At 42.6% G+C, this 11,790-nt stretch overlaps 1 protein-coding gene across 2 annotated transcripts in view; it reads right to left on the bottom strand.

The window, feature by feature from the left end:
• Positions 1-730: 730 nt before the first annotated feature.
• The window catches only part of prkd1 (protein kinase D1), a 117,614-nt gene continuing 106,554 nt past the window's right edge, over positions 731-11,790 (bottom strand). For both annotated transcript variants that reach the window (XM_021573992.2, XM_021573990.2), the window contains exons 9-19: positions 10,741-10,864; positions 8,096-8,173; positions 7,293-7,581; positions 6,968-7,020; positions 6,466-6,538; positions 6,070-6,176; positions 5,630-5,791; positions 5,057-5,155; positions 3,940-4,207; positions 2,330-2,415; positions 731-1,955 (exon numbers count right to left, since the gene is read on the bottom strand). In XM_021573992.2, the coding sequence (XP_021429667.2) occupies positions 1,713-1,955; positions 2,330-2,415; positions 3,940-4,207; positions 5,057-5,155; positions 5,630-5,791; positions 6,070-6,176; positions 6,466-6,538; positions 6,968-7,020; positions 7,293-7,581; positions 8,096-8,173; positions 10,741-10,864 (1,582 nt within the window). In that variant the 3' untranslated portion in view covers positions 731-1,712. The remainder of the gene's footprint in view (positions 1,956-2,329; positions 2,416-3,939; positions 4,208-5,056; positions 5,156-5,629; positions 5,792-6,069; positions 6,177-6,465; positions 6,539-6,967; positions 7,021-7,292; positions 7,582-8,095; positions 8,174-10,740; positions 10,865-11,790) is intronic.

Here is an 11,790-nt window from a genome sequence, read left to right as displayed (position 1 = left end):
TACATGGACACTGATCCATTGGCTAAAACTGGAAACATGTTGTATTGAGCGCCATCTCCTGGTAGAATAGAAATGTTTGTACATTCAACAGTGCGTGTAACTTCTAAATGTGCCTGTATAAACCACCTACGTGTTCTTTGCCTTTGCCTCTACAGTATGAAATGGATAACTTGGATACTTGAAATAATACAAAATAACATATCTCGCTTTTTAACGTGATTATGTATCAGTCCCCTCAAATTAAATCACCCAACCGACCTAGGCCTTTGTCTATACATCAAATCAACAATCTAATTTTGATTGTCCTCCCTCTCAATCAGATAAACGCAATCTCAACATGGATCTCCAAGTGAATAATGGTTTCGCTTACATCAGCGCCATTCAGACAATGTACATATGGTTTTGTCTCACCTTTAGCTTTACTTTCCCTGTCCAGTTTGAGTGTGTGTGTGTGTGGGGGTGGGGGGGTCTTATTTCCTCATCTTTCTCCATGATTCTCCCATTCTCATTCTTCATGCAGTCCCCCTAAACTACGGATGAAGATGCAGCGTGAGTACGGGTGACAAGTTTAAAATAACTTGCAATTTGTTAACAATGTTCTTAAAAACTCGTGGCCAGTATCCTCAAAATGTAGGGCAGAATATAAGGCATTAGGCGATGAATAAGAGTGTATACTAAAGCAAACTCACAAATCATTAAAAAAAAAACTGAGTTAGTAAACACTTCAATATCTGCTTTGAAACATCTTTATTTAAATATGTAGCCAGAGAAAATTATTTCTTCCCTGCAGGCAATAATGCATTAAAGGCTGGTTGCAATTGCGCAAAGAGCACAAGCATACTGTACAGTAGCCAACATACGATTCAACATTCAGCATCACATCATGAACAGTTTCAACACTAGACTAGAAAAGCAGCTAGCTGTTGACGAGGTCAGATGCTTACAGGTATTCTACCTTCACTGTTTCTCTGTATCCAGGCCTCGGGATTCTGCCTCCACACACATCCAGCCTACAATGGGGTATCACCCCCCTCGGTCTTTGTCTTTCCACCATCCAGCTTTACTGGTTTTCTGTGAATTTTCATCATACTTTAGTAATAATACTAGTAATAATAGTAATAATAATAATATCCGTTCTCACTGAGTGGCACAGGTTTGTCCTGAGCTCTCTCGTTGGGTTGCACCCAATCACATAATTTAGTTTTGACTAAATCATTAGGCTTTTGGGGGTGGATTGGTTTCTGCTCTTGACTTCAAGTGGAAATCCACTCAAAAACTATCAAAAACTAGTCCCAAAATGTTTTGGATGTCAGCAGTCAAGTTTTCAAGATATTGGACATTCAAGAAGCAAAGTGTCCCCGGCCACATCATCAAGAAAAAATGCTTTTTTGAAGTGATTGGTTGCTGCTGTTGACTTAACATGCAGTACACCTGGATGATCCCTCATACCCAGAGTATTACAGTATTAGTCATTAGATTCACTTACATTAAGCAGTAAGGCAATACACCTGGTTGACTGATATACAGACTATTGGAAATGAGAATATTTGTTCATTAGGCAGTTAGTTTAAAGGCAGGGTTTGGAGCTCCTAGTTCCTGGCTGGGAGTGGAGGGGTCAGTCAGTCCGTTGTGCTGTGGTGTGTTGTGGAGGGAGTGAGCAGGCTCTTAAGGGGGTGGTAGCAGCAGTGTACAGTACTGCAGCATGCTGACTCTTAATGGGGCAGCAGCCCAGCGTTTACACTATTGACCCTGATGCTGAGGGCCGTCATGGTGTCCGCCTCCTCCGACTCCACCCCCTCGCTGACGTCGGCGTGCGGGTTGACCAGGTGGGCAGGGTACGTCAGGCCGTGCTGTTCGGCGTGGCGTTCCCAGCGGGTGTCATCGCTCTCGTGCGTGATGTAGCGCTGGTGCATCTTCCACTCTAGGCTACGCAGATCCAGCCACATTTGGTAGTCCTGAGAAGGACATCATTAGCAGAGGGGCACAGTAGTTAGCATTAGCCTACGGCATCAATTGTTTTCATGTGATTGTGTCAATTGGGTTTTAAATGAGACTTTTTGCAGCTGTTAGAGGACAAACTCCTTTCTCACATCTCTCTTCCTGTAGGGCATACGTGTAACCACTTGCTAAGAGACTTGTCCAAATGTATTAACTCTTCTTACTCCTTGGTGATATATACAGTACCTTTTTTATTTTCTACATTGTCTTTTAAATCTCTCATTTAGAGATGAGCGGTAGCTTACCTGTAGCCACGGATGGCTTAGAGACTTGTTTCCAAATCTGTAATAATGTCTGTTAAATGTCTAGTTTAGTTCAGAGTAAGGTTTACCTGTAACCACGGATGGCTGAGAGACTTGTCCACGCTGTAGCGCTTCCTCATCTTGACTTGCAGCAAGTTATTAATGAGGTCAATTGCTAGAACAACAAAGCAGGCTGTCAGAGGATAACTCATGGTGGGAAACCTGGAGGATTTAGAGCAGGCCCCTTTCAGAGCCATGTAAGGGCTAATGAGCAAAGCAAACATCATGTTAAGATTATTTCAGGGGTCATGGCTCTCTGAGCCCCAGTTGGGATTCTTGACCTTGAGGCCCTCCTCTATAGTACCAGGGATCGCTTGGCATTATGCACATGAATAGGCAGCAACAAGAATTTATTCTCTCTCTCACACACACACACACACACACACACACACACACACACACACACACACACACACACACACACACACACTCTCTCTCTCTCTCTCCCTCACACACACACTCTCTCTCTCTCTCTCTCTCTCTCTCCCTCACACACACTCTCTCTCTTTTTTATTTTCTATGGTATATCTTCCACAACCCAGCCATCCCTTTGAGATCGGTTCAGTCGGCCACCCTGCAGAGGCAACTGATAAGGCAGCGGGTTTACTAAGGCTGGGTGACCTGAGACTGCTGGGAGAGGAGGGGTGGAAAACCCCGGAAGTCCTGGCACAACAAAATAGAATAAAGTATCTTAGGCTGCTGGAGAGATTCCTGGAGGAGGTCCAGGAGGCACTGTCTGAGCTGGTAAGGGGGGGTTGTTTGAGCAGCCAAAGGGGGGGGCACCAATGTTTCCGGCACTACAGGTGACTAGGGACAGGCAAGGGGGTCTGGAGGACTTGTTAGATTTTAACACTCCGAACCTGGGGGAATTTGATGGGGTGGGAGATAAAGTCCTCTACAACCTCTGCATTAAGGTAAGGAACATTAGCAGCCTAACAGGAGTGAAGGCACATCAGTGGCAAGTGGTATGTGTTGTGGAGAGTATGGTGTGTTTTAGATGGAGGGGGATCTACAAACCCCCAGTACCAAAGAGGTCAGGGTTTTACATGGAGCCCTGGCCATTAACAGCTGGTTGGCACGGGTTGAACCGGGAGTTGGACAGGGGTGTCCTTTCTGTATTATGAGTGAAACTGTGAGTCATGCGTTTTCTCTGTGAGCCAGGTTAATGCCATTAATATCTGTGTGAGATGTTTAGGGGCGGGTTTTACTGTTGCGATGTTTATAATGAGATACAGGTATTCAGAGAAAGCCAAATGTGTTTTGTTGAATTTTCTGTTTGCTCAGGCAAAGTTGGCTATTTGGCTAACAAGGTGGAACAGGGTCAAAGGTGGAGGGATAAAATACCATTTACTATTATTTAATGGGATGGTCTCTGCATGCCTTAGGGTGGAATTTGAGTTCTATAAAATGATAAACAGTGTGGAGGTGAGTATGGTATGCAGTACATGAGCTATTTTAGTTTTTTGGTTTTGGGGGGTGAGGTTTTAATGAAATGAGAATGTTTCATTAAAGAAAAGACAAAACAAATCAAAGAGTCTCTCTCTTTCTCTCTCTCTCATACAACTATATAAAATGTTAGTTTACAGTAATGCAGTTATCACAGTAATGCATGAGTCATTGCTGCTCGACAGACACCCACCTTCCTGGGACACCTTCTTCCAGGGGTGGGGTGGGTACATGAAGGCAGCGTTCTGGATCTGGTCGTGAATGTCCTCGTCCTCGTTGAATGGGAAGGTACCACTGAGGCTGACGTAGATGATGACCCCCACAGACCACATGTCCAGGGAGCGGTTGTAGCCTTTGTTCCTTAGGACCTCAGGGGCCAGGTAGGCCGGAGTGCCCACCACTGACCGACGGAAAGACTTTTCTCCAATGATGCGGGCAAAGCCAAAGTCGCACAACTTCACCTGAGACACAGATAAGTTGCGCCTCAAATGAGGTGTGTCCCCACTCTATTTGGAATACGGTGCAATTTGAGACAAGGCCATGTTTGAAGGTCGACTACAACACAACCTCCCGCTAGTCCATCTTACGCTGCCACAGTGTTCACTCAAACACAGTGGTAATCCAGGGTTCCACACGAGAGGAACAGTACTCTAGTTGTCTAGCCAAACTTAGACTTGTGTTGGAGAAAGCTAATTCATAACATCCTGCATTTGATCCACCTACACAGTTTGTTCCAGACATTATAATGATCAGCTGGCAAGGTTTACGCAAAAGGCAAATTATCACTGTGTGTTTAACATGGACATGATATGGTCTACATTCGATTTACTGTTGCTACAGAATGTCATCAGAAGGTTACCAAAACAGTGACTTCGGCAAGACTGCACAAGATGGCAGTTCTTAGCAGTGTGATGATGCCAGTGATGTTGGCAGAGCATATTTTGGGAAATGAACAACAGATATACAAGAACTGACTCCTTCCTTCTCAGAAAATATTTGCTGTAAATAACACAAATGTCATATATTTTTTAATACCCATCAGATGCCTGGAAATTCCTAAAGGGCAGTGACTCAGAGTCCATTTCCGCCTGGCAGGGAGGATACAGTACAGTACAGGACTATGAAGAGAAGGGGACCATCATTGAAAGTGTATCATTAAAATCAAGAGGACAGAACACTGTAGAGGCACTGAGCGCGCAGTAGCCATAATCAGCCACTTTATCTTAGAGGAGAGATTACGTCTGTTTATGTCTGTGAAATTGATGTTTCTGTTTTGGCTTGTTTGGAGGCTGAGCTGGAGGTTTTCTTACTTGTGGAAAAGCGTCAGAGGACCCCAGCAAGACGTTCTCTGGTTTGAGGTCACAGTGGACGATGTTCTTGAAGTGGAGATGATGAAGAGCCTGAAGAATCTAAAATATGAGGTGAAACTAAATTATTTCTTTGGCTTGTTATTTTTTTAATTATAAGGGATTATAAAAAATAAAAAATATAATCTGGTAATTTGCAATTATATACCACAAAACATGAATAAAAAAATATACATTACTTATCATAATTAAATGTGCAACAACACATGATTAAACACACATTATCATCAGAAAAATACATTAATCATTCCTGTAAGCCACATACATTATAGTCATTTATCCAGAGCAATTTACAGGAGCAATTGTGGTTAAATGCCTTGCTCAAGGGCACGTCAACGGATTTTTCACAGTCTGCTCTGGGATTAGAATCAGCGACCTTTCAGTTATTTGCCCAACGCTCTTAACTGCTAGTCTACCTGCCGCACTTCACTGACTGTGTTTGTATACAGCATGTGTCACTGCTACTGCACGACTGTCCATTGTCTGCAAGCAACAACGCTTGTCAGCCAGGCTTACCTGTGAGACAAAGAATTTGGTGATGCGTTCAGGCAGCCTCCCCTTCTCACTGGACAGGATCATCTCCAGCATGTCTCCATGGAGCTTCTCCATGACGACGAAGACGCGCTCCGGCGTCTCAAACATGCACTCCAGGTTCACTACCCCAGGGTGATGCAGGTTCTAGTAAGGAAACACAGGAAGCATTTAATGGCAGCAGGCCGAAGAGCTTGACAAGTTCTCCAAACACCCACTGTGACGGCATGATAACTACCTCATTATTTACATTATCTACGTACTGACAAAATATCAAGAGCCTCGCTCTATTTTTGTCTTTAGGTGTTGTTTTGTCATGTGCTCCACATAACGTGTGTCTGGCAACATCTGATAAAAGTAGTAATGTTTCTAATAAAAATGTTTCATAGGAGCACACTGGGCCATGCATGCTGATGTGTGTTTACCTGAAGGATGGCGACCTCATTGCGTAGCTGGCTCTCCTGCTTGGTGGGGAAGCGTAACTTGTCAATGATCTTAATTGCTACATCCCGGCCAGTTTTTCGGTGCTTTCCTGTAGTATGGAGACATTATATTATGGAGGAATCAAAGTCAAGTTACATGTTTATGCAGGTGTGACTTCTTATAATTAATGATTATCTCAAATACTTAAAAAAAAAGATGACATTTAATCTGATTAATAGCAATGCACTATATGTATGACTCAATACAATACACACCTCCTTGGTCATGCAAATATTTTGCTAGGATAAGATCAGGAGAGAATTGATATCAAGGATGTGTTCCTCATTTTTTTTTTTTTTACAGGTTATCGGTGTGACAAGGTGGTACAAATGCATCACCTCCATAAACAATCCCAAATTGCCCCGATCCTAGGACTTCATCCGGGAATATCTGATACACTGAGCTGATATCCTGTAGGTGTAAAAATCCAGTCAATGGTTTAAATGAAAGCTTCAAGTGTATACTGTCAGAAATACTTGTCTACAATCACTTTTATCTCTTCTCATCTGGCAACTTAATATCCACTAATCCCATACACGTCTGGAAGACTTTCCCAGAAATACAATTATAACCAGTGGTACTGTGACTAATTATTGACAGTAGCTATGGCAACTGCTTCGCTGAGTGGGTAATCAAAATAATCACCATTTGAGCTACTTAGGGGATGATCTCAACTCAGAAATCTGACTATGCACGAGGAGCAGACATAAACTAGATGTGGAGCCAATGTGACTATAAATGTACCTCCCATTACTGCAATATTAGACACACTAAATCTGAGTGAAAATGTGAACAAATCCAAAGGCTCGCTCAAATAACGTGAGACCAAATCCTACTTACCACGTTCTCTTGAATCTGGCAGTTGGACACTGAAATGCTGATGGAAACATAATCTGTTGGTGTAAGAGGTGTTAATCATATCTTTAAGAGTATTCCATACTATAACCTTGAGTGTTCCTCCCTAGTGCTGAGTAGGTTTGCCAAATTCTGGGAACTTTCCCAAAAATTCCCAGTCTTTGAGAAAATCCAGCTTTACTTGAGAAAGTTACCAGAATTTTGCAACCTTAGTGCTGAGTAAGACAGGGTTGCTTCCATTCAAATCCATTCATTTCTATTAGCTTTAATCTATCCCAGAATCTAGTCAATTCATTCTGCTTATACATACTGTGGCCACCGTGGCGTGACCCGTGCGACAGTCCTTTTGAGATGGCGGGCATGAGGGCGTGCTGGATGGCGATCTCCCACATACGGGCGACGTCCGGCCCAACCCCACTGACCAGCATACTGCCGTGGGCCGACATGCTCCCCGGGCCCTCCGGCCTTGCCAGGTTCTCCCCTACGTAGTAGACCAGACTGGCCGTAGTGATCTCAAAGCAGTGGGCGTTGGAGCCCTCAGACAGCAGGTTGAAGGTCTTGGCTGGGTCCAGAGACAACACCTCTGACAATGGAATTTCCTGCCACACAGCAGAGGTAGTATTGTTCCTAGCTGTTTGAGGTCAAGTTACTGTAAAGAGCTTCGTGACAACAGCGGTTGTAAAAAGGGCTTTTTGAAATAAATGTGACTGATTGATGTAGACACTTAATTAACAGTAGTGGTTAGAGTACTTATATTTCAATCTGATCAATGTGTTGATGGTCCAGGCTGCCTATTTCTTGCCACTACAAATGACATTATACCGTAAATCAATTCTCCATCAATGTTTATATGACAAAGTGATTGCAACCTGCTTATCTGCTTATCATTTATATTAGCTTTAATCTATCCCAGAATCCAGTCAATTCATTCTGCTTTAATCTATCCCAGAATAAAACTGCATGCGCTTGTTAACCTTGTCTTATTCATACCCATAATGACAGTAAATTTGTTTGTATTAACTTCAGTTCTTGAATTTCACTCACTCCTCACCCATAATAATCTATACAACATACAATTTCAATTGATCGATTTCAAAACAGTTGATTTCCAACCTTGTAGTATTTGCTTCCTGTGTCATTCTGGAAAAGCGTGATGCATTTGCTGTCCAGTCTCCAGTAGTGTCTTTTCCTCTGTAGTGGAAACAGACCGAGAGCGTTGTTAACTACCGCTGTCACAGACTGGGACAACATTCCATATGTTCATGGTGTGTTCCATCTCTGGGGGTTCCCCATCTACTATGCATCTATTATGCCGTAGGTCAGTGCCCATAGCAGATTGGAGGAACTTTTTTTGCAGGTGCTAGAGGTAAACATGGATGCCTGGTGAAGACCAAATGGTCGAAACTTTGTATCCATAAAATCACCTGGGAGATTGAACAACAGAATGGAGAGGTGCCCATGTTCTTGTACTACAACTGAATTTGACACTTTGCTGGTCATTATTTATCAAACAATCACACACACTAATGGAGCATGTATTAAACATGGGCTGTTGGTTGGCACATACTGTGCAGTACTCTATAGACCTACAGTAACACAGTGTTGGCTCACAGTACAAATACTGTCTTGTGAATAACCCTGTAACAAGTACCACAGTGTTGGCTCACAGTAATAACACTGTCTTAATAACCCTATAACAAGTAACAGTGTTAGCTCACAGTAATAACACTGTCTTAATAACCCTGTAACAGTAACAGTGTTGGCTCACAGTAATAACACCGTCATAATAACCCTCTAACAAGTACCACAGTGTTGGCTCACAGTAATAACACTGTCTTAATAACCCTGTAACAGTAACAGTGTTGGCTCACAGTAATAACACCGTCATAATAACCCTCTAACAAGTACCACAGTGTTGGCTCACAGTAATAACACTGTCTTAATAACCCTGTAACAGTAACAGTGTTGGCTCACAGTAATAACACCGTCATAATAACCCTCTAACAAGTACCACAGTGTTGGCTCACAGTAATAACACTGTCTTAATAACCCTGTAACAGTAACAGTGTTGGCTCACAGTAATAACACCGTCATAATAACCCTATAACAAGTAACAGTTTTAGCTCACAGTAATAACACTGTCTTAATAACCCTGTAACAAGTACCACAGTGTTGGCTCACAGTAATAACACCGTCATAATAACCCTCTAACAAGTACCATAATATTGGCTCACAGTAATAACACTGTCATAATAACCCTTTAACAAGTACCACAATATTGGCTCACAGTAATAACACCGTCATAATAACCCTCTAACAAGTACCATAATATTGGCTCACAGTAATCTTAATAACCCTGTAACAGGGGTTCTTAAACTTTTTTAGCCTGGACCCAAATTTGAAATTCTGTGGTTTCCTGGGACCCAAGCTTAGGAAAATATGCAACTATACGTAAATATCGGTACATTTCATTGCCTTTATGCCTAAAAATATGCAATATAGACAAAAACAAATAACAATGAAATACCCATAAATATCTTTTCATGTTTATTGTTCAGCATTAAAAACACTCTTACATACCTGTCTAGGTTGCTGTTAAAATACATTTTTAAAATTCTGAACTGGAATAAACTGATTGATCACATCACACAGATGTAGACCAGAAAACACACAATCCTAATGAGAGGTGTGTGGCTGGATGAAGTTTTCAACAAGCAGGTCTATTCTGGGCTCCGTTTTTTATAGTGCAACACTGAGGCCATGCTCAGCATTGACACTGTTTCTGTACTTGAGAACCCTGACTTGCATAGGTATGTGGTGCCAAACTGGATCAGAACATCTACTGCTTTCTCAGTCAGGCAGGAGACTGCTTCCTGCTGCAGATGAGCAACCCAGAAATATGTGAGTGTTTGCACTTCCCCACACAAAACACATTGTGGGCGCTCCTCGTTATTTCTCAAAGTTTGTATGAAAGAGACTAAAAGTAATCACTGTATTTGCGTTTCATGACGATTGAGCTCAGTCAGAACTTGTGGCTAGCATGAGTCCATTTCGTGACAGCGGTGAGTGATTGCCAGTGGGAATAACAAGTCAGTGGCTTGAACGACAGCTCTGCAGCGTGTGGGTCGCGGAGTGATCTTCAACAAAACTGCAGGAAAAATATCCAGTAAACCGCGAGGCACACGGGCATCTCCCTCTACCTCTCCCACTCGCGCAGCTGCCAAACTGAGCAGACACCGCTGCTAAGCAGAGAGCGCACTGAACCGAGAGCGCAGTTGCACTTGGCCAAATAAATTCAAGTAATTAATTAAATAATTATACATTTACGTCGCCCACCCTTAACACGTCCGCAACCCACTTTGGGTACCGACCAATACTTTATGAAACGCGTCTGTAACAAGTACCACAGCGTTGGCTCACAGTACTAATACTTTTTAATAACCCTGTAACAAGTACCACGCCGTTGGCTCACAGTAATAACACTGTCTTAATAACCCTGTAACAAGTAAAGTCTATCATTCCAACAGCGGGAAAATTCAATCGACAATCACAAAATACACATACACAAAACATACAAGACATTAAAGAAAAACAGCACAGAAAAGATGATCAAGTCTATAAAATGTTGTCAGATTAGTGTTGCAAAATTCCAGAAATTTCCCCCAAATTCTGGTTTTCCAGAAATCCTGGAATTTTGCCACTCTACAGAAGATTGATTAGTTGATGTGACAAAAATACATTAAGACAATCAGACTTACCAGAGTGTCTTTACTGGTGAAGTGCACTAGCCAACCTTCCTTCATGACATTACTGCTTTTCCTCTTGGTGTGTTTGACTGACTGGACCACTCGCATCAGCGGGATGTTGTTGCTAGTAGATGGGCTTTGGAATGAAGGGAGTCAAACATAAAACTCTGGCGGTGTGAATGCTTTTCTTAACATTAGGACTCAGGTAGGGTTATGGCCAATGTTCCCTCTAATTCTTTCGGCAATGAGCAAATTTCAGGTCTGATGAGCACAAACTGTGTGTTTTCTGTGAACACTGAGGCTGTACCCGCTTTAGGTTACAGTTTAACTGTGAACATTGAGGCTGTACCCACTTTAGGTTACAGTTTAACTGTGAACACTGAGGCTGTACCCGCTTTAGGTTACAGTTTAACTGTGAACACTGAGGCTGTACCCGCTTTAAGTTACAGTTTAACTGTGAACACTGAGGCTGTACCCGCTTTAGGTTACAGTTTAACTGTGAACACTGAGGCTGTACCCGCTTTAGGTTACAGTTTAACTGTGAACACTGAGGCTGTACCCACTTTAGGTTACAGTTTAACTGTGAACACTGAGGCTGTACCCGCTTTAAGTTACAGTTTAACTGTGAACACTGAGGCTGTACCCGCTTTAGGTTACAGTTTAACTGTGAACACTGAGGCTGTACCCGCTTTAGGTTACAGTTTAACTGTGAACACTGAGGCTGTACCCGCTTTAAGTTACAGTTTTATCAGCGGCCAAGTAGGCTACTGTGGCTATTTGATCATAATGTAGGCCTACCAGAGTGGCCTGCCATAAAAAACAATGGAGAAAATGCATCACATAACATTTGTCACGGATCCCCCCGGTACTACTGCTCATTCTGTTCACCAGTTCCGGAGGTCTATGTCACCGGCATTCTAGGCTTCACTGAACGGGATTCATTATCATCAACCCCGGACTGTCTTGTCTGATTTCACACACCTGGTTCCATTATCATCAACCCCAGACTGTCTTGTCTGATTACACACCTGGTTCCCATTTCCCCTGATTAGAATGTTATGT

This window comes from Oncorhynchus mykiss, chromosome 19, assembly GCF_013265735.2.
Source record: "Oncorhynchus mykiss isolate Arlee chromosome 19, USDA_OmykA_1.1, whole genome shotgun sequence".
NCBI classification, from domain to species: Eukaryota; Metazoa; Chordata; class Actinopteri; order Salmoniformes; family Salmonidae; genus Oncorhynchus; species Oncorhynchus mykiss.
Note: the sequence above shows the minus strand (reverse complement) of the source record. Positions and strands in the feature narration are given on the sequence as shown.